The sequence below is a fragment of the Oncorhynchus tshawytscha genome, linkage group LG20, assembly GCF_018296145.1.
Source record: "Oncorhynchus tshawytscha isolate Ot180627B linkage group LG20, Otsh_v2.0, whole genome shotgun sequence".
In the NCBI taxonomy this organism is placed as follows: Eukaryota; Metazoa; Chordata; class Actinopteri; order Salmoniformes; family Salmonidae; genus Oncorhynchus; species Oncorhynchus tshawytscha.
This window is the reverse complement of record NC_056448.1, coordinates 32,410,893-32,434,026: the sequence shown is the minus strand read 5'-3', so window position 1 is coordinate 32,434,026 and position 23,134 is coordinate 32,410,893. Positions and strand designations below refer to the sequence as shown.

General features: G+C 42.3%; 1 protein-coding gene across 16 annotated transcripts in view; it reads right to left on the bottom strand.

Moving 5' to 3' along the window:
- LOC112220209 (formin-binding protein 1) overlaps nt 1–21,785 on the bottom strand; it is a 104,487-nt gene extending 82,702 nt beyond the window's left edge. For 8 of the 16 annotated variants that reach the window (XM_024381916.2, XM_024381917.2, XM_024381912.2 and 5 more), the window contains exon 1: nt 9,509–9,657. In XM_024381916.2, coding sequence (XP_024237684.2) covers nt 9,509–9,553 — 45 coding nt within the window. In that variant the 5' untranslated portion in view covers nt 9,554–9,657. Of the gene's footprint in view, nt 1–9,508; nt 9,659–21,471 lie in introns of those variants that run through there. The other 8 variants (XM_024381920.2, XM_042302497.1, XM_024381921.2 and 5 more) reach the window with 3 other exon arrangements.
- Between the last annotated feature and the right edge of the window lie 1,349 nt (nt 21,786–23,134).

The window sequence follows — 23,134 nt, the reverse complement described above, 5'->3', positions numbered from 1 at the left end:
CTCATTTCTACCTTGGCCCCAGTGATGTACTGGGCAGTACACACTACCCTCTGTAGCGCCTTACGGTAGGATGCAGAGCAGTTGCCATACCAGCCGATGATTCAACCGGCCAGGATGCTCTCGATGGTGCAGCTGTAGAACTTTTGGAGGATCTGGGGACCTATGCCAAATCTTTTCAGTCTCCTCGCTGTACTGCAGCGCCAGGTGTGCCACCAGAGGCTCTGTCGTAACCGGCCGTGACCGGGAGGTCCGTGGGGCGACGCACAATTGGCCTAGCGTCGTCCGGGTTAGGGAGGGTTTGGCCGGTAGGGATATCCTTGTCTCATCGCGCACCAGCGACTCCTGTGGCGGGCCGGGCGCAGTGCGCGCTAACCAAGGTTGCCAGGTGCACGGTGTTTCCTCCGACACATTGGTGCGGCTGGCTTCCAGGTGTTAAGAAGCAGTGCGGCTTGGTTGGGTTGTGTATCGGAGGACGCATGACTTTCGACCTTCGTCTCTCTCGAGCCCGTACGGGAGTTGTAGCGATGAGACAAGATAGTAGCTACTAAAACAATTGGATACCACAAAATTGGGGGAAAAATAAAATTAAAATGGTTTTGTTTTTAAAAAATCTTTTCAGTCTCCTGAGGGGGAAGAGGCATTGTCGTGCCGTCTTCACGACTGTCTTGGTGTGTTTGGACCATAGTTTATTGATGATGTGGACACCAAGGAACTTGAAAATCTCTCGACCCGCTCCACTACAGCCCCGTCGATGTAAATGGGGGCATGTTCGGGCCCTCCTTTTCCTGTAGTCCACGATCAGCTCCTCTTGTCTTGCTCTCTGACCTTCTCCCTATAGTCTGTCTCATTGTTGTCGGTGATCAGGCCTACCACTGTTGTATCGTCAGCAAACTTTAATGATGGTGTTTGAGTCGTGGGTGAACAGGGAGTACAGGAGGGGACTAAGCACGCACCCCTGAGGGGCCCCCGTGTTGAGGATCAACATGGCAGATGTGTTGTTGCCTACCCTTACCACCTGGGGTTTACACAAGTTATTCAACAAGATACATTGATTACAGAAACTGCCAGAAGCTTCTGTTTACCACAGAGAGCATTTGATTATATCTGTTCTCTTCTACCTTTCCTGGCTGGCAAAGTACCAGGATCTCTGGTTTTAAATTTAATTTAGAGAACTGAATTTGAAAACTGAATCTGAATGCATCTAAGAAGTTGAATATTAAAATTTAAATTATAGTTTGTATGCTTGATACATAAACAATAAATGCAATATCTACCATATTGTAACTGAATATATAACTATTGAAATTGAATATTCAATTAAATTGAAAATTACATGTTCTATTTAATTTCAAAAGCAGCCCGTCTGGCGCATGACTCAATCCCTCTACAAGGCCACTAACGCCAGGCCCATGCAGACCCAGACCGCAGCGGGCAAGGAAAATCTTCATTTCAGCTATGTGCTACAGTGACGTGTCTAGTGTATACATTTCATATGCATAACACAATGATTTGTTGTCGTGCAGATGGTTAAAATAGCACCTGGTGAAATCTCTGACACAAATCCTGTATATAACCACTGACCAGACTTGAGCCCTCTGTTTATAAATAGCCCATTGAGCAAGGATCAAATCACACACTAGTAAGAATCCACCTCAAGCCAACCTCATGCCAGGCACTATACATACACCAAACGATGGGGGGCTCAGATTGCCTATAATGCATGTAAACTCAGCAAAAAGAAACGTCCCTTTTTCAGGACCCTGTCTTTCAACGATAATTCATAAAAATGTAAATAACTTCACAGATATTAATTGTAAAGGGGTTAAACACTGTTTCCCATGCTTGTTTAATGAACCATAAACAATTCATGAACATGCACCTGAGGAACGGCCGTTAAGACACTAACAGCTTATAGACGGTAGGCAATTAAGGTCACAGTTATGAAAACTTAGGACACTAAAGATGACTTTCTACTGACTGAAAAAGGGTGAGCAGGGTCCCTGCTCATCTGCGTGAACGTGCCTTAGGCATGCTGCAAGGAGGCATGAGGATCGCAGATGTGGCCAGGGCAATAAATTGCCGTATGTGAGACGCCTAAGACAGCGCTACAGGGTGACAGGACGGACAGCTGCTCGTCCTCGCAGTGGCAGACCACGTGTCACAACACCTGCACAGGATCGGTACATCCGAACATCACACCTGCAGGACAGGTACAGGATGGCAACAACAACTGCCCGAGTTACACCAGGAACGCACAATCCCTCCATCAGTGCTCAGACTGTCCGCAATAGGCTGAGAGAGGCTGGACTGAGGGCTTGTAGGCCTGTTGTAAGGCAGGTCCTCACCAGACATCACCGGCAACAACGTTGCCTATGTGCACAAACCCACCGTCGCTGGACCAGACAGGAATGGCAAAAAGTGCTCTTCACTGACGAGTCGCGGTTTTGTCTCACCAGGGGTGATGGTCGGATTCGTGTTTATCATTGAAGGAATGAGAGTTACACCGAGGCCTGTACTCTGGAGCGGGATTGATTTGGATGTGGAGGGTCCGTCATGGTCTGGGGTGGTGTGTCACAGCATCATCGGACTGAGCTTGTAGTCATTGCAGGCAAACTCAACGCTGTGCGTTACAGGGAAGACATCCTCCTCCCTCATGTGGTACCCTTCCTGCAGACTCATCCTGACATGACCCTCCAGCATGACAATGCCAACAGCCATACTGCTCGTTCTGTGCGTGATTTCCTGCAAGACAGGAATGTCAGTGTTCTGCAATGGCTAGCGAAGTGCCCGGATCTCAATCCCATTAAACACGTCTGGGACCTGTTGGATCGGAGGGAGAGGGCTAGGGTCATTCTCTCCAGAAATGTCCGGGAACTTGCAGGTGCCTTGGTGGAAGAGTGAGGTAACATCTCACAGCAAGAACTGGCAAATCTGGTGCAGTCCACGAGGAGGAGATGCACTGCAGTACTTAATGCAGCTAGTGGCCACACAAGATTCTGACTGTTACATTTGATTTTGACCCCCCCTCCCTTTGTTCAGGGACACATTATTCAATTTCTGTTAAGTTTATGTCTCAGTTGTTAAATCTTGTTATGTTCATACAAATATATACACATGTTAAGTTTGCTTAAAATAAACACAGTTGACAGTAAGGACATGTCTTTTTTTTGCTGAGTTTATTTCAAGTAGAGATGCACTCACTGTCCAGGTTAACACGACAGTGTATGGTGTCTGTCCCCATGTTTTTCTTAAGTCAACACTCCAACAAAGTAAATAAATATTCAACTAACGGCATAATCCGTCCCTTTACATCACGTAGCAGCACGGAACAGCCGTAACCACATGGTCTGTATGGGCATAAACACAGAAAGAAATGGCCATTGCAGCCATAAAGGTTAAAGTGTTGAGATGGGGCAGTAAAGCATTACTCTGTGCTAAGTTTACAAGACCAGGGTAGCTATTGATGTAGGATCTTCATTTAAATCACCCTGTTCAAGGAGAACTTTCCTGCGATGAATGAAATTGAAAACATGTAGTTTATTTTAGGTTTAAAAAGGCTTCTGCAGTTTGTAATTTCCACTTTAAAATTCCAGACCTGATTTTTTTCAAAAATGTCCATTAATTATAATCCACATAATAATTCACATTTCGTGTTGCTATAGGATTATTTTCCTGATATAGCAAACTGGCTCAAATTAAGATCCTACATCTGTAGGCTACTCTCTCTCTTACAATATACATGTCTATAGGACACGTCCTAAAGCTCATATATTTCCAGTTGCTTTTCTGCTGATTTAGACCACGTGAGGAAGCAACTCTTTCTCACACAAGCACAGAGAGAGAAGTTCAATTCAGTCAAGACATTTCTGTTTATCAGCCATGTACCGGTCCATGAATAAAGATATTCTCTTAAATCACCAGTCAGCTACCAAATAAAGGAGTTTTGTTTTAGTTGCATACTGCTCTGCCTCCTAGCTGTCACTATGGCATGTTCAAGTCAAAGTGTATTGGTCACATACACGGATTTGCAGATGTTATCTGCAGCAAGATGCTTGTGTTAATAGAAAACGTTTGACCTCTGCCAACAAAGGGTATATAAGTATTGAGATAAACTTTTGTTATTGACCAAATACTTATTTTCCACCATAATTTGCAAATAAATTCATTAAAAATCCTACAATGTGATTTTCTGGATTTTTTTCCCTCATTTTGTCTGTCATAGTTGAAGTGTACCTATGATGACAATTACAGGCCTCTCTCATCTTTTTAAGTGGGAGAACTTGCACAATTGGTGGCTGACTAAATACTTTTTTGCCCCACTGTAATGTATATAAATATATATACATATAATGGTGTGTAAAGACAGTATGGACTGTTTATGAACAGAAAAGGTGTGTACAGCAGTCATTATATTGGATGAGCCTTGACTAGAATACTGTTTTACCCACTTTATATGTATATACTGTATGTAAACATTATTAAAATGACCAGGGTTCCATGACTCTATGTACATAGGGCAGCAGTGTGGTCAAACTCTACTGTACTTCCATGGGGATATTTGAAGACTAGCTGCATTCATGGGTATGTGTCAAAGAGTAAACCATTGTGGAAATGGATGTTGGCAGGGACAGGCTGTTAATTAGGCTCTGGATGGAAGATGATCTGCAGTGATGCGAACATTGGACATGAAAGCTTCGGGCCACATAGGGTTAGAGACTGTGTCTTGTCTTGGGGTGTGGTCTACACTGTTTTACAATCTAACACGGACTGACATCTGGTTATACATTTTTATGCAAAAATTGAGCATTAATCTAATTAATTTAAGGATTTGAGGGGAGTTTTAGACAGAATTAACTCACTTTTCCTCACTAAAAACCTCCCCCATGAGCCTTTAGTGAACCCCCAGAACCACACACACAATCTATTTAGTTCATCAGAGCATTAGATCTGTACCAGTTGCAGTCTTGAAAGAGGAGTAATGGAGAGAAAGGAGGGGGAAGGAGGAAAAGAGACCTAATGAGAGAGAGAGAGAGCGCTTGTGTGAGTGTAATATTTACTGTTCACTTTTTATTGTTTATTTCACTTTTGTTTATCCATTTCACTTGCTTTGGCAGTGTTAACATTTGTTTCCCATGCCAATACAGTCCTTGAATTGAAAGAGAGGAAAAAAAGAGAAAGAGAGCAGGGAAGCAATGGAGGCTGGATCTACCTAAAAGGATATGGTTCATTCTCACACAGCTACTTTCATTATCATTTTTTCACCTTTATTTAACCAGGTAGGCCAGTTGAGAACAAGTCATTTACAACTGCGACCTGGCCAAGATAAAGCAAAGCAGTGCGACACAAACAACAGAGTTACACATGGAATAAACAAACGTACAGTCAATAACACAATAGAAACATCTATAAACAGTGTGTGCAAATGTAGTGAGATTAGGGAGGTGAGGCAATAAATAGGCCATAGTGTCGAAATAATGACAATTTAGCAATTAAACACTGGAGTGATAAATGTGCAGAAGATGAATGTGCAAATAGAGATACTTGGGTACAAAGGAGCAAAACAAAAAATAACGGTATGGGGATGAGGTAGTTGGGTGGGCTATTTACAGATGAGCTGTGTACAGGTGCAATGATCGGTAAGCTGTTCTGACAGCTGATGCTTAAAGTTAGTGAGGGAATTCGTTCCAGTCATTGGCAGCAGAGAACTGGAAGGATACTTAGCAGACAATGAAGATGAACTGAAACAAGGAATAGGCCTGGGCCAAATCATTAAATCCCTGAATCACTTCACATCAAATGGCCATTAAATTCACCTGCCTTCTAAAGTACAGAGTCCTCACTCTTTCATACAAGCACATCTGGTAGGCATGTTATCATTTTTTTTTATATAAAAGACTTGTACTGTGAAATCAGCGGCACACTAGATGTGCCTTCTAGCCGTAGAACCCTTTACACAGACATTTGTCCAGAGTGACTTTTAGCAAGTATCTGGCCCTTGAGTCTAATTTGTGTTTGGAGGTGCGCCAATAGCTTTTCGACCGTTTCCCTGCATTCTAGATCACTGGGGAGGGAGCACATGGTGGTGGACAGATTTGTGATAGATATCATGCCTGGTCTGATTTAATTCTCTCTCTTTTCACTATCATCCTTCACAGTACATTTCTGGAAACACTGCAGGATAGAACTTGATGCAGAACTATCAGGGCATCACAACAACTTCCTGTTTCTAATGTACATTTCCCCTCCAGCACAACATTTAATGGCTTCCCTCCAAGCCAACGCCAAAGAAACAACAGTTCCTCCTTCCAGGGGACCAATCAATGGTCCTGTTTCCTCCGAAAAGGAAACATCCACACAACACCAGGCGTAATGAAGTGCTGTCAAGGGTGAGGAAGCAACAGGAACAAGACAGGCTGAGAGAACAGACAGGCTGAGAGAACAGACAGGCTGAGAGAACAGACAGGCTGAGAGAACAGACAGGCTGATAGGCACACTGTTCATTTCATATTTATTAGACTCCAGAAGATGTTGAGCTCATTTGTAACTCTGTTCCAATATTTCTCTCAAAAGGGTTGCTAATGACAAGATTGAGATCAGCACTGGCAGTCTGTTTATAGCAGAGCTACAACAATAACCAATCACAGAGAAAAGGTGATCAATTCACCAGATGTAATGCTGACATTAGCTAGCCAGTCCATTTCACAGTTCCCTACTGGTGGCTCTGGTTGAGGTCACAGAGAGAACAGTAGTGAAACCTGACTTGAGAGTAAAGAGGAAATAATGCAAAAGTTTACAAGGAAGAAACATGGAACAAGGCCTAATTAAAGTGGGAGGGTGTTCTTCTTTGTGTTAGCTAGGTGATGCGAAAAATTTAAGAGGAACATCTGTTTTTGGACCGGAGAAAATCACAGATGAATGACCATAATTGGCTTTTCATGGCCATCTGACTACATTTGTAAGTGAGAAGTAATGCTTGCTATCTCTCTGTCGTCCAAAGGCAAAGACCTGTCAGGCTCTTATAGAACACCTGACAGCAGGAGAATGAATAGATTTACCTTGAGGCAATTGTCACCATTGGAGACTCGCACTAGAACTGACTGAAGCAATCAGCCAATCTTTCGCCTTCACCAGTAGAGAGAGCAAAATCAATGACGAGTCAGGAGTGGTCACACATGATGGCTGTACCCAATACACATCAATCTAGGCTATTTATAATTTTTAAAAACACACATCATTATAGCCTACATACAGTGCAGGGATGAGTTGGCTTTGGATATGGGATCTCAAGTGTGTTGTCTCAACATTCAACCTGCAATGATTCAATAATTATTTCATTGCTAACAATATTCACTCTCTCTGACATATGTCAGATCCCAGATATCAACCCTGAAAAGTATTAGCCTGTACTGACTCATCACTCGAGGGAAGACCAATTGAACATGCATCAAACATGAGAGCTATACTTTCAGGGATACTGAACCAGATCAGTACATGGACTGAAACGGTCTTCCCCTCAGGCCTAAGGCAGACACAGAGGTCCAGGCTCATAAACACTAGATGGATGATCTCAAGGAGGGATCTGGCAAGTGGGGCACATGCCATAATCTTATCATTGTCAGACAGGGGAAAAAGCGAATTGTAAGATCCGAGTCTGGCACGTGTCACAAACTGTTACCCATGGAGACGGGACTAGTTCCTCCACACCGCGCCCAGCCCAGTGTGGCTTGAACTAAGACACACAGAGAGAAAGAGAGAGACAGACCGAGACAGAGAGAACATTCTGTGGTCTGACGTAGAGATTAGTTGATACATTGAAGGAAATCTTGTTCTCATACGACACACACAAACACACGACTTGCATGAAAACATCTTCAATTCTTACTCTCCAATAAACATCTGTAAATCTCAACTTTTCAATCTGTAAGTCAAGAGTTTGCTTTGTTTGTGTGTTTTCACTGTCATTCGATCTAAAATCTGATAAATATTTATTCAGTTCCTTTTTTAGGTTGCTAAGGAACACGGGTGGTGTGTGAGAGACAATATTCAGCATGTGAGCCCAGGAGCAACTTCTGCTTCAGAGAAAAACTAGTAGCACTCTCACTTCTTCTGACTTCACCCTGTTTGCTTCTGATCAAGGCTCATCGTGTGTAGGTGTAAATCACTGATTAGTTCAGGGGAAATCTGCTGTGAATGTTTCAGTTCAATTAACTATTGGTTAGTTCCTCAACACAAGCCTGTAGCTTCAAACAATCTCAGTATGGCTCCTCAACAACAGTATACCCTCTCCAACTCAGCAGAAGACCAGACACTCCGACTCCTGTCTTAACAAGCTCAGTGTAGGCGGTAGACCTGAAACAGAACCCTATTGAATCGTAGAGTCAAGGTTCTGCTATTAGTCTTAGAAACGTTGTGGAGAAGTTTCACTTTTATAGCCTGTCGTCGTTGAGGTGGCTACCGGTTTCAGGAGAGCAGTTCCCTATAGAGGAACGAATGAGAAAGAGGAGGCACCTCCAGTGAAACCACCCAATGACAGAAAGGCAGACGTCATATGAAAAGGACCCATAATATCATGCAAATCATTAGGCTGCTGCTACCCTTTTCCTGCATATCTCAACACTTTTTATGTCACTCAATCACAGGCCTCTTTTTTTCCCTCTCAACGCTCCTCTCTTTCTCCTTGTCCCTTGTTCTCATCTCCTGTGGAGAAATGTGGTTCTCCCTATCTCCAACACTCCTCTCTTTCTTTTCTAATTTAATGTGGAACACTCATATCAGAGGTGAACCTACTCAACGCTCTGTAGGCCTCCTGGGGAGGTCAGAGAAGGAGTCAGAGAGGAAGGGGAAACATTAATAACACTGCCACTCGGCAGGTGGGTGAAGGAGTAGTGAAGAGGAGGAAGCGGAGAATGGAGACCCCCTGTGACAACAAGAGGAAGGGGTTGTAAACTTAATATTAGACTATCTCCGCCCCCGCACACTCACGGAGAGAAAACAAGCAGGCTCAGGTTTCAGCCCCAGAAGTGCCCTGAATATAAAGTGAACCACAGGGGAGCCATGGCAGGGATCAGGGGGCCAGGACGGGGAACAGGGGGCCAGGACGGGGGATGCTGGGGGACTCCAGGGCCAGGCAAGGGAAAAGGAACTCAGGAAACCAGAGTGAAAACTCTAAAACCCTCGGCCCGTTCACGGCACAGACTAACTTACCCGACAACAGCTCGGCACTGTCTCTATTACAACTATCGATGCATGAGCGTCGTTCAAACAAACAATGAGGTTCATGAGGTTTCTTAGAGCAATACTTAACTTTGTTATAAGCAGTGGCTTAGCATGCACCCCCGCAAGGCGATATGGAAAATCATACCATTGCTATTTTGAAATACTAAGTAAACGGTATATCGTACAAGCCTTGTTGTGTCCACGCCATTACAATGAAATTATGTTGAACCAAAATGGAATAGACATCTGTCGTGTTCGATCAATGTGGAGTAGTGTTTCAGCCAAAACTTACCTTCAGTTGCTGCTCTTTGAGCAGTGTTGCCCTCCCTGACTCCATCGGCAGGCCCGTCAGAAATGGGGCTCCCTCAGTCTGCGTATAGGAATGTGTGAGTATAAATGTGAGTATCTATGTCTGTATGTGTTTGTCTGTCTCTTTCTCATACCAGCCCTGACCAAATTCCTAAGAGAAGTGAAAAACGGTGTGTTAAAAGTAATGACCACTAAAGGTTACTGTCCTATTTCCCCTTTCAGAGCTGAGATTGAGCAGTATAGGATTGAGTACTAAAGTGAATTGTGTAGTATGTATATGGACTCCTTGCTACGATCCATTTAGTGTGTAACTGAATTGAGAAAGCTTATTAAGATTATGGGAATCTAAATGACTAGGGCTCCCTCTGACTGACATGGAAAATACATCACCTGGCTGGTTGCCATGTTACGACATTATATACACAGTGGAAATACAAAACACTCAAAACTCCTTCCTAATATTGAGTCCCCCACCTTTTTGCCCTCAGAACAGCCTCAACTCGTTGGGGCGTGGACTCTACAAGGTGTCGAAAGCTTTCCACAGGGATGTCGACTCCAATGGTTCCCACAGTTGTGTCAAGTTGGCTGGTAGTGGATTTCTACTCCGAATAGCTCGTTCCATCTCATCCCACAGATGCTCAATTGGATTGAGATCTGGTGACTGGGTGCATCTGGTGACACTGCAGTAAGCTGAATTCACGGTCATGTTGGTGGAACCATTCCTAGCCTTCTGGCATGGGGCATTATCCTGCTGCAAAGAAGGGATGCACCTGTTTGGCAATGATGCTCAGATATCCTGTGGCATTCAAACATTGCTCCACTTTTAACAAGGGGCCCAATGTGTGCCATGAAAACACACCACACACCATCACACCACCAGCAGCAGCAGCCTGAAATGTTGACATGTGGCATGATGGATGCATGTACTCGTGGTTTTCTCCATACCTTAGTCCTCCCATCAGCTTGAAACAGCAGGAACCAGGATTCATCAGACAAAGCAATGTTTTTCATATTCTCCAGTGTCCAGTGTTTTCTTTCCTTAGCCGACTCCAACCACAGTTTATTGTTTTTTGCTGAAAGAAGTGGAAGTCGGTAAGGTCGTCGGCTGCATACCCCATTCGTGTCAAGGTACGACCAGATGTGCATTCTTTTATGGGTCTCTGGGTACCAATGCTGTACTGGGATGTCAGTTGACTAACTGTAGCCTGTCTATTGCTCTGCACAACTTGTGCCAGCCTCCTTTGTCCTCTTTCATCAATGACCCATTTTCGACCACTGGCCTGGATGTCCATTGGGTGATGGAACATTCTTTATACACACAGGAAACCGAATGCTTGTGAAAAACTCAGCAGCATTGCAGTTCTTGACACACTTAAACTGGTGTACCTGGCACCTACTACCATACACCGTTCAAAGGCACTTAAATATTTTGTCTCCCTTTCATCTACATGATTGAAGTGGATTTAACAGGTGACATCAATAAGGGTTCACCAGGTCAGTCAATGTCATGTATTCCTAATGTTTTGTACACACAGTGTATGTGCACTTGTTTTGGGGAATTTCTCTCCTTATTTAATTGTCTTTCTTCCTTTAATAATCTAAGTGACCATCTTATCATATAAAAGAGGTTAACTCCATTATGACATTCTCCTGGGGCTTGCAGACCAGAAGAAAGGTTAACCCTGGCTGATGCCCCATGTAATTCCATCCCAGAGTCACATTTCCAGATGAAATAGCTTAGAGATCTGTCGTCTGTTTTAAGACACGGTGGCAGAAACATTATGTACAAAATAACTTACAAATAACGCTAAAAAAACATACACAATTGCACATTTGTTTACGGGATCGAAAAACGGCAGCCAAATCCTTCAGTGGCATTTAGAACCTAAAAGGGATCTCCAGCTGTCCCGATCGAAGAACCCTTTGTGGTTCCAGGTAGAACCCTTTCCACAGAGGGTTCTACATGGAACCCAAAAAGGGTTCTCATATGGGGTCAGCTGAAAAACAGTTTTGGAACTATTTTTTCTAAGAGTGTAGGCCTAGGTCAAGAACAAAAATGTAAATATCCCTATACAAACATGTCATGTGGATAATGACAGTGACTACCATCAACAGCATGACCTGTGACCCTTAACCCCTGACTTTTATGGCCAAGGGTGACAGTTCCAACTTTCACCTAATTTCTAAATGTAGGCATGTAACATCCTAACTGAACTGTTTGGGCTATTCCATTTGGGGCGTGTTCCATTTGTTTTAAAGTAGGCCTTCATTGTAAATAAGAATTTGTTCTTAACTTCTTGACATGCCCGTTTTAAGCGCAATATTTTGTCACGAAAAGATGCTCGACTATGCATATAATTGGCAGCTTTGGAAAGAAAACACTAACGTTTCCAAAACGGCAAAGATATTATCTGTGAGTACCACAGAACTCATGCTACAGGCGAAACCAAGATGAAACTTCAAACAAGAAATGGGCAGAATTTTTGAAGCTCTGTTTCCCATTGTCTCCTTATATGGCTGTGAATGCGCCGGGAATGAGCCTGCCCTTTCTATCGTTTCTCCAAGGTGTCTGCAGCATTGTGACGTATTTGTAGGCATATCATTGGAAGATTGGCCATAAGAGACATTTACCAGGGGTCCGCCCGGTGTCCTTTGTCTAAATTGGTGCGTAATCTACAAGCTGCACGCAGTCATCCAGTGATTGAGAGGAGAGAGGAGGCTTTCAACAAACGATATATCATGAAGAGATATGTGAAAAACACCTTGAGGATTGATTCTAAACAACGTTTACCATGTTTCAGTCGATATTATGGAGTTAATTTGTAAAAAGTTCGGCGTTTTGAAGACTGAATTTTCGTTTTTTTTTGGTAGCCAAACGTGACGCACCAAACGGAGCAATTGAATAGTTAACTTTGTTATGCTAATGAGCTGCGGGGATAATTACACTCCTGGATACAGGTTTTTTTTTTTTTAAACGTGACGCACCAAACGGAGCAATTTCTCCTAAACAAATAATCTTTCAGGAAAAACTGAGCATTTGCTATCTAACTGAGAGTCTCCTCATTGAAAACATCTAAAGTTCTTCAAAGGTAATGATTTTATTTGAATGATTTTCTGGTTTTTGTGAAAATGTTGCCTGCTGATGCTAACGCTAAATGCTACGCTAAATGCTACGCTAGCTGCGCTAGCTGTTACACAAATGCTTGTTTTGCTATGGTTGAGAAGCATATTTTGAAAATCTGAGATGACAGTGTTGTTAACAAAAGGCTAAGCTTGAGAGCTAGCATATTCATTTCATTTCATTTGCGATTTTCATGAATAGTTAACGTTGCGTTATGGTAATGAGCTTGAGGCTGTTTTCACGATCCCGGATCCGGGATGGCTCGACGCAAGAAGTTAACTGACTTGCCTAGTTAAATAAAGGTTACACACACACACACACACCACACTGACCAAAAAGTTATTTTGTTGGCATTTACGTATTTCCCCATTACCAGTAAAACATGATCAAAACCTATTTCTTTCACTTACTTGCTGTGCTGTTTCGTTGTTCATTTGGTGAGTCGTTTCATTCTCAAACAGGATTTCACGGAACGCCATTTGGGTCTTTTCAGTTCTTTTTTGGGGGGGGGGGGATTTTACCCCCTTTTCTCCAATTGTTAGTAGTTACTATCTCGTCTACAACTCCCATACGGGCTCGGGAGAGATGAAGGTCGAAAGCCATGCGTCCTCCGAAACACAAACCAACCAAGCCGCACTGCTTCTTAACACAGCACGCATCCAACCCGCACCAATGTGTCAGAGGAAACACTGTGCACCTGGAGACCTGGTTAGCGTACACTGCGCCCGGCCCGCCACAGGAGTCGCTAGTGCGCGATGAGACAAGGATATCCCTACTGGCAAAACCCTCCCTAACCCGGACTACGACAGAGCCTGGGCTCGAACCCAGTGTCTCTAGATGCAGTGCCCTTGACCACTGTGCCACCGAGGAGCGCCCTCATTTGAGTATTTTCTATGGAACGCCGTTTGGGTATTTGCGTGTCAAAAAAGATACACGTTAAACAACACTATTTGACATGTCAAATAACACTATTTGACGTGTCATATAAGCTTGTTGCCCAATCAGGACCTGAATATGACTGCACGGCACATGATAATTTTACGCGTTCATTCATTTTTTACGTAGTTATTACACATTGATTACACTATCACTTGTATTTCATATGTCACAACGATTCATCGATACGTATGCTATGATGCTGGTAAAGTTGTCTCGTGCACCTACAGTGCTGGTCATAAAAGAAGCTAGCCAGCTCATGGATGCAAACAATGTTCTTCCCCAAAAACATTGCAAAATGACAATCGCGCCTCACTAGCCAGATGAAGCCAGCTGGCTGCTTATAAACGTTAGCTTTGGGCAACAGGGTTAAGTAGCTGGCTAGCTATTTTCATGAACTGAAGTTCAATTTCAATAGGCGAACAACAAGTGGCAACCTAGCTAATACTTACTCACAAGGATTCCTAAATCATTGCTAAGAATAATGAAAATGACTGCAGTTCCTACTGGTAATTGTTTTCAGGCTGGTTGTATTGGTGCTAGCTAGGTACCAAGCTAAAGCTACCCCAGAAGTTGCGGTCTAACAAATGATGCTTTATTACCAACGAGGTATTGCAAAAACATTGTTCGTGGCCAGTATTTTCTTGTTTGCAGACTTCTTCGTACAGCTTTGACCGTGCTACTGTATATCTTTTGACATGCAAAGACCCAAGCAGCGTTCCATAGTATGTATGTCGTGAAGCTAGCAGTGGCGCTATTACTGTGCAACTCCGGTAGGGCAACATCTGAAAAATAGCTCACTTGGTAGTGTGTACTGGTGTTCGACCAGTCGGCGAAAGCCAACATCACCCACGACAGAGAACAATTGATTGTCAAGGGCAATGAATTCCATTATCTTGGCATTAATGGAATTTGCCTTTGTTGTCTCGCTGAAATGTTCTTACTCTTTCAAATGACTGCTCGACTTGTTGACTGCTCAATCCACACAGCAGACACAGGCTAGGTTAGGAATGCTGTGTTGCACGTGTAGCGCAAAATTTCCCTTGGCGTCATTACGTCATGTACCTACGTTATATAGGTTTGCACATCGGCGTTAAACTAGACATCGGCCGATATCGATGTTGGCATTTTTAGATAATATCGGCCGATTCTGATATGTTCACCGATATATCGTGCATCCCTAGTTTATGCCTCCTGCTGGACTGGAAGATGAACACAGCCACCTGAGGACAGACTACATGCCCTCTGGACCAAAGAATAATCTACAAAATTAGGCCTTCACATGAAATATGGAACCAGTGGGACTATATTTAGTACAAGCTAAAAAAAAAAATTCTTCACAACAGAACAAAACATACCAAGTTAACAGGTAAGAGTAATATGACCTATTTTTGTCATAGGCCATACTCCTTTTTGAATCATCAAGAATACCAATGAGAAACAACAACTCGGCCGACTGTATAACACGGAATTTGGAGCTGCAAGGCTGAGAGAAAGGATTTGTCCAAATATAACAGAGACCTAATAGAATGTGGTTTAGATTTACCGGGTCAACTCTCTGTGTTTGGTCTTGACTGTTCAATACTCTCTCCTCTCTGTGTCAAGTGGAAAATGCAAGTTTGCAGGTCAATAGAAATCTGATTCTCTCTTAAGTCAGCCTCATGCAAGAGGAGAGAAGCGAATGGCCTTTCCAATAAAATGACTAACTGACACTCCCTTTACTTCAGTGACTGGCAGTGCAGTGTAGTAGTCACCTATGGATGACATCACTAACTGAAGGGATGAGATGAGCTCACACTAGCCAGGAACCTATTGCTTTTAATTTAGACATGACAACATTCATCCCCAATATCATTACATGGAGGTAGACTATTACCTATAATCACTAAGATGGAGTGCAATAACTTTAAATCTGTTATCTTAACCCATTGGTATTACTCACTCATAGTGACTCACACACAAATGTGTCCATTTGATGTAAGGAAAAAATGACTGGAATTACCACATACGGTGTAGAGCTACAGCTCATTCTGCCTCAAAAGTCACTCTCACAATCATTCGGAAAGCATTGGCGAGTTGCTGCATTGTTACAATGAAGCCATAGCTAAAAAGGGATTTCAACTAAGACTGATTCAAAATTAAACAGAAAAGAGTGACTGACCAAAACAGCAATGTACCGTTACTAGCCAAATGGAACACTCTCTAATGATGCTAAACACATTATTTAACCTAGAATGCAATTAACAGTAGGCTATTTTGATATTTCCCTGCCTTTTCTCCTCAAGACCCACAGAAAAAAGCTGAGAGCGTCACATCACAGGAAGGCCTATAACTATCTCCAGTGATGTTCATCTCGAGTGGTTGAGAAACACAGCTTGACTGTGACGGTGACCACACTTCCTGAAATATCACTTCCTTCCTCTCTGTGCTTAGGCTGAAAACACCAAGAGCTGAGCCTGACACGCACCATGTGGTGCCCCACCACTCCTTCCCAGTCTGTCACATAGCATGCCATTTAACAGCAATCAGTGTAATAACACACCAATACATGGCTGAACTCTGCTCGCATCGTGTTCGTTCTACTAGGCCTACAACAATAAGTTAAGATGTAATTTGTAGAACAAGTGCAACAGAGATGTCACAACAGGACAAAGGAGAGAGGACAGTGCACATCCCATCCTAACTTGAGTTTCACATGACAGCCAGGGACACTGAACTCACTACCAGCTTTACCACTTCTAGCCTTCATTCCCAGCTCACACCTGTAGAGTTCTGTTTGGTTGTAACTGGAATCTAAACTACAACTAGTGTCTGGTTGTCATTCAATCCTATCAAAGCACTGAGCATCTGGTTGTAATACACCATTATTTGCAACATTAACACATGCTTTTTAGAGAGAAAGCATGTCGGAAAGCACACATGAAAGTGTTTGGAACACCCTGGGGCAATGCTCTATCCCCATTGCCTGGGCAGCATAGCAGTGCTTCTTGTTCAGGCACTAAGGTAGTAAGAGAAATAGGGCTGAAGTCATAACATAGAAATACTAGGCCTCTGAAGCACTAACATTGGTCTCCATGAACTTTAGACCAGGAGAGCTGACCTTCAAGAGGAGATACATGTACCAGATTTTACCTTCTCCAGACCTTGCTGTTTCTGACTTCAGCAGGAGGCAAGGAACTCACCACAACCACACACAATTTACAACTTCCCTGTTCCCATCGCTGAGATTGAAGCATGTATCAGATATGAAGTACACAATAGGCCACTAGGATCTAGGCCTAATTGTATCCCACACAGTACATTCACCAGTAAATGTTTAACCATTGGCAAATTCTACTTGCCTGGCTACCCAAACGCAATACCACACCCACGGCAGTTAGTTTATCCTCTGCAATGAATCTGGATATGAATACCTCCCCAATGATTTCTAGAACACAAACACATTCTAACCATTCTGATTGGTCCCAGAAACTGATGGGTTGGGCCCAAGGGTGGAATGGCCATGTGATAGTGTTTTTTTGTGCAAAATTATAATTATCATGACTAATAATGGGGGGCTAAAGAGGAAAAAAATGGTTCAGTATGGAGGCCTCGAGGAAAAAAATTGGCCTGTGTGTTCAAAATGCCTGGACCGATTTCTTTCCCAGTCCACCCCTAATTGGGCCAGAGTCAGAAAACATGTGGGTAAAGCGACGTTTAGAAAATGCATCATTGGCTTTGATACTCTGATTGGTTAGAGATGATCCAATTGCTGATGATTTTGTTTCATACAACAGCCCTCATTTTGACGTCACCACAAATGACTTCAATGATGGCAGTCTCAGACTGAAGTATGTAGTGAACGGTAGAGCAGCGGAAGAATTATGATGAGACATCAAGCTATCATTTTACAGCACAACTACAATAAAATCTGAAACAAAAAGGCAAACAAGGAATTCCAGAGGCTGTGACCACTTATTAGGGCTCTGTAAAAATTGCTGTAGCAGTGCTATAATTTTCATAACGCTCATGCTGGAGTTTAGGACACATGGCGCGGGATTTGTGTGTATGTGTGTGGTCTTCTGGGAATTCATCCTTCTGAACATCTGAAGCCCCTCTTAAAATGTAGTTTTTTAAGAATTAAGGTGACCGCCTTTGGGCACCAAAAGCAGACAAGCTGAATAAAGGCAGAGCCTTTCTTCAACGTTGGATGTCTGTTGTAGCTTAACTAACTAGTCTACATTTAGTACCAGGGAACATAAGTGGGTGGATGAAATGTGGCGTCATAACTGTGGAATTGTCAGTGGTATTCAGCTCCACCCTTGCCTGGAAACCTAACATTAAATTGCATTGAATTCTACGTCGGGCAGAAATATGAGTTCAAGACAGTTTCCTCTCACGACCTCTACAAGCCAGAATTTTGAATAAAACTATATTTTAACTTCTTGGATATAAGGGGCGCTCTTTTAATTTATGGATAAAAAAACGTGCCCGTTTTAAGCGCAATATTTTGTCACGAAAAGATGCTCGACTATGCATATAATTGGCAGCTTTGGAAAGAAAACACTAACGTTTCCAAAACGGCAAAGATATTATCTGTGAGTGCCACAGAACTCATGCTACAGGCGAAACCAAGATGAAACTTCAACCAGGAAATGGGCAGAATTTTTGAGGCTCTGTTTTCCATTGTCTCCTTATATGGCTGTGAATGCGCTGGGAATGAGCCTGCCCTTTCTATCATTTCTCCAAGGTGTCTGCAGCATTGTGACGTATTTGTAGGCATATCATTGGAAGATTGGCCATAAGAGACTACATTTGCCAGGGGTCCGCCCGGTGTCCTTTGTCTAAATTGGTGCGTAATCTACAAGCTGCACGCAGTCATCCAGTGATTGAGAGGAGAGAGGAGGCTTTCACGAACGATATATCATGAAGAGATATGTGAAAAACACGTTGAGGATTGATTCTAAACAACGTTTACCGTGTTTCAGTTGATATTATGGAGTTCATTTGGAAAAAAGTTCGACGTTTTGATGACTGAATTGTCGGTTTTTTTTGGTAGCCAAACGTGATGCACCAAACGGAGCGATTTCTCCTAAACAAATAATCTTTCAGGAAAAACTGAACATTTGCTATCTAACTGAGAGTCTCCTCATTGAAAACATCCGAAGTTCTTCAAAGGTAAATGATTTTATTTGAATGTTTTTCTGGTTTTTGTGAAAATGTTGCCTGCTGATGCTAACGCTAAATGCTACGCTAGCTGCGCTAGCTATCAATACTGTTACACAAATGCTTGTTTTGCTATGGTTGAGAAGCATATTTTGAAAATCTGAGATGACAGTGTTGTTAACAAAAGGCTAAGCTTGAGAGCTAGCATATTAATTTCATTTCATTTGCGATTTTCATGAATAGTTAACGTTGTGTTATGCTAATGAGCTGCGGGGATAATTACACTCCTGGATACAGGTTTCTTTCGTAGCTAAACGTGATGAACAAAACAGAGCGATTTGTCCTAAACAAATAATCTTTTTGGAAAAACTGAACATTTGCTGTCTAACTGAGAGTCTCCTCATTGACAACATCCGAAGTTCTTCAAAGGTAAATGATTTTATTTGAATGCTTTTCTTGTTTTTGTGAAAATGTTGCATGCTGAATGCTAAGCTAAATGCTACGCTAGCTATCAATAATCTTACACAAATGCTTGTTTTGCTATGGTTGAAAAGCAAAATGACAGTGTTGTTAACAAAAGGCTAAGCTTGAGAGCTAGCATATTTATTTCATTTCATTTGTGATTTTCATGAATAGTTAACGTTGCGTTATGGTAATGAGCTTGAGGCTGTATTCACGATCCCGGATCCGGGATGGCTAGAATCAAGAGGCTTCACCAGTATCACCTGAAGCATAAGCAGCACTCCGATGTGAAGGACAGAGCAATTGTGAGCTAATTGCCAAATCATGAGGCAAATCGGTAAGAAAATGACACACTTTGCTCCATTTTTTAACCCGTATCGTCAATATATTTTATTAAACTAAATCAAAAAGTCACACCTGCCTCGCCACATGTACTCTGGCAAACCTGCCATATTTAATACTTAGTGGAAGCACCATTGGCACACATTACAGGTGTGAATGAGTATTGTGGTGGCAGCATCATGTTATGGGTATGCTTGTTACCAGCAGGGTCTGGAAAGTATGTTAGGATCAAAAGAAATATGAAAGGTGCAAAGGACAGGTAAAAAGTTAAGAGGAAAAACTGCCATAGTTTTCTGAAAACCTAAACCTGCGATAGAGTTGTATTTTTCAGTGGAACAAGTACACAAGTCTTAATTTTTCCTGATTGAAATCTGCTTGAAAATCAGTGACAAGCATTGAATAATGTTGTCCATCAATGATTCCAAATCAAATTGACTGAGCTTGAGTCATTTTGACAAAAACAATGATTATATTGCCCTAAGAGTTGTGCAAGGTTAGTAGAATCATATTCAAAATTATGAATAGCTGTACTATGCTTCCACCAAGTATGAATAACTCTGGGGTGTGAAGACATACAGCAATCAATTCATTTTTCTTTCTTATTTCTTTTATTAATTTGGAAAATGTTTTACTTTCGCTGAAAAAGATGAGTAAATTGTGTAGCGCTGGTAGTGCATTAGATTTATATCACCTGAAGCATAAGCAGAACCATGTAAACACGTGCATGAGCTCGGCAAACAAAATCTAATGTAATCCTTTAGAGATGTAATTTTAATGCAGCAAAATGTGAAGACTGTGCAAGGGGTGTGTAGACTTTCGCTAGCAACTGTTTGTAGGAGCATGCAAAAGTAATCCTGCCCACATAAAGGTCATTATCATAGAATGTTTTACATTTTTAAATATCATTATTGATGCAAAAGATTATTAAAATATGTTAATAAAACAACTTTCGCTAAATCAAGCTTCATGTCAATCCGTGGCACAACCGGTTTTGATTATGATGCTGTCTTGGTTGTATGTGTGAGACATGGGAGGAGAGCTGACTGGCTGCATTGTGAAAATCAGCTGTCACTTGGCTGATTGCAACATGGCTGACAATGACAGCACAGTGTGGTGTGTGTAACAGTAGCTTCTGAAAAAGTAGCTTCTGAGAAGCCACAGCCCTATATCCTGTCAACTCAGACCTTCCTATTAAGACTCTCCTTGTTCTATGGTGTGGTTCCAAGACAAATCCATTAGGACATAGGATATGTAGTGTGTGTACTGCCTACATCTAGCCTAAACAAAACGTCATAAACACTGACTGCATCCCTAATTTTCAGCTACAATGCTGACTGCTCTGCTGCTGCTGTTTATTTTCGTACAGGCCATTGAGTATTTTCAGTTGACCCAGGTACCACACCAACAAGCATTAAATTACATTAAATAAAAGTGTTACTATTATAATGCATTCTGCTTTCTCGATCACAAGGGAGACAAATGTGGTCTGGGATGGTAGTGGAATAGCTGACCTACAAGCACTGCCTGGACTCTATAGTGAAAAACATCAAGTGGTGGTGTGTTTTATAAAAGCATGTTAGTGTTATGTTGTGTTGAATTGTACTGAATTAAACGCGTAAAATAGCTCAGTGCGTATCGTTATTATGATGTAGGCTACAGTAGGCACAAATGCACATCGGTCTGGACAAGGTAGCTAGCTACATATCAATGGCCTACATGTCAGTCAGGCAGGGAACATGATAGATTTCCCATAGGAATTAGCCTTCATTGGGATGAACTGATTGACGACTGGGAAAATGGACGGTGTAGCTTGTTTTGCAGTTATTGCAATGTAACAAAAAACATTCGGGCTTGGTTTGCGAGCACTGTTGAGTCGTCGGGGTGTTTCTCACTATCGATAGCCACTAATCGTGGCTAATAAATTAAGAGATTATCCTTACCCATAGCTCTGACCCCCAGCTCATGGTTCCAAAGCGATTTCCTCGTAATAATCCACGATTCAGACGGGCTGTATCGAAACCACTGAGGCGGGTATAATTGTTTTATTTCTTTGAGGTAGACGGTCTCTTTGTGAGCGCCCTCGGAATGTGTCCTTATTCCCTCCTAGTGCGTAAATGCAAGATTTTTTCACCTCCTCAATCTGTCTGTTTTCTACAAAATGGACAGAAACCACAACATAATCTTCAAATTGAGTGTGTGTGGCGCTGTGCTGTTCGGTGCAGAGTGCGGGCACCCGCTTTTCAAACAAGAATGACAGCTGCTGAGGCGCGTGCATTCATAAAAGGCACAAGAGGAGAAGTAGCGGGGGGTCGTTGGGGTGATGGTGGAGCCACAGATGGGTGTTGTCTGGTGATGAGGAATTAATATTGTTTTTGTGTGGAAATTGGTAATTACAATGTTATGATTTGCATTTTACACTATATGTTCCAAACAGTGGAACCTTAGAGGAGGAAGGGGAGGACCATCCTCCTTAGGGAATTTCATAAATTATTTAATATTGAAACATTTAAAAAGTTTCCTTTTTGATAAAACTATATTAAATATATTCAGGTCAACAAATAATTGATTAAAACACACTGTTTTTCAATGAAGTTCCACAGTAGACTCGACAGCACTTTCTGGGGTAGCATGGTTCTCATGGTTCTCACCCCATTCCATAGCCACAGTAATTATGACAACTTCTGGAGGACGTCCTCCGACCTATCAGAGCTCTTGCAGCATGAACTGACATGTTGTTCACCCAATCAAAGGATCAGAGAATGAATATATTGCTTAAAGCATAAGCTACAGCTAACTATCACTGCAGTGCATAGAATGTGGTGATTAGTTGACTCAAAGAGAAAGACAATAGTTGAACAGTTTTTAACAAAATAATTTCCTCCACAATGAATGAGAAGCAAGAGAGACCAAGAGAGATAGCTATATTTCGTTGTCTATTTTTTCACTTTCACTTACTTAGCGAGCGAATGCAGCTCAAACAGAGAGGGATGCTATGTTAGCTAGCTGGCTATTGCTATTCAACACTGGAACTTCCAAATCAAGGTAAGCTTTTGGGTTATTAATTTATTGCCATCGGGGCCCGCCGGTGTAACTGCTAAACTGCTTGCTGTTCACTGTACTGCATGACTGTAGAGGGTTTACTAATGCATTAGTTCTAGTAGCTATGTTGACTATGACGTTAGCTAATATGGTAACGACGATGTAGGCTGTGTCGCAGTTAACGGTTATGGTATGAAGGTTTGACTTGGAAAGGATTTTTCGTCTGGTCACAGCTGTTGTGTTGTGCACTTAAATCCACAAGCAAAGGGAGAAGGTGAAAGGGGTAGAGCGCATAGATGTGAGAAGAAATTATACAACGAACAAAGTGATCATGCTGTTAGTATGTAGCTGCTATGAAGGTGAACTGTGTTTGCGGGTGATGTATTCATTCCGCCAAATTTTGGGAAAAACATTTCTTAAACTGAAGCAAACCGATCAAAATGGGGATAAACACAGCTGTACACACTTGTACAATAGAAACTAATTTGCAGCTGTGATGATTACATACTAGATCAGCTAGATGCAGGCGAGAGTGTGCACGGCGGTATTGAATCTGTCACCCTG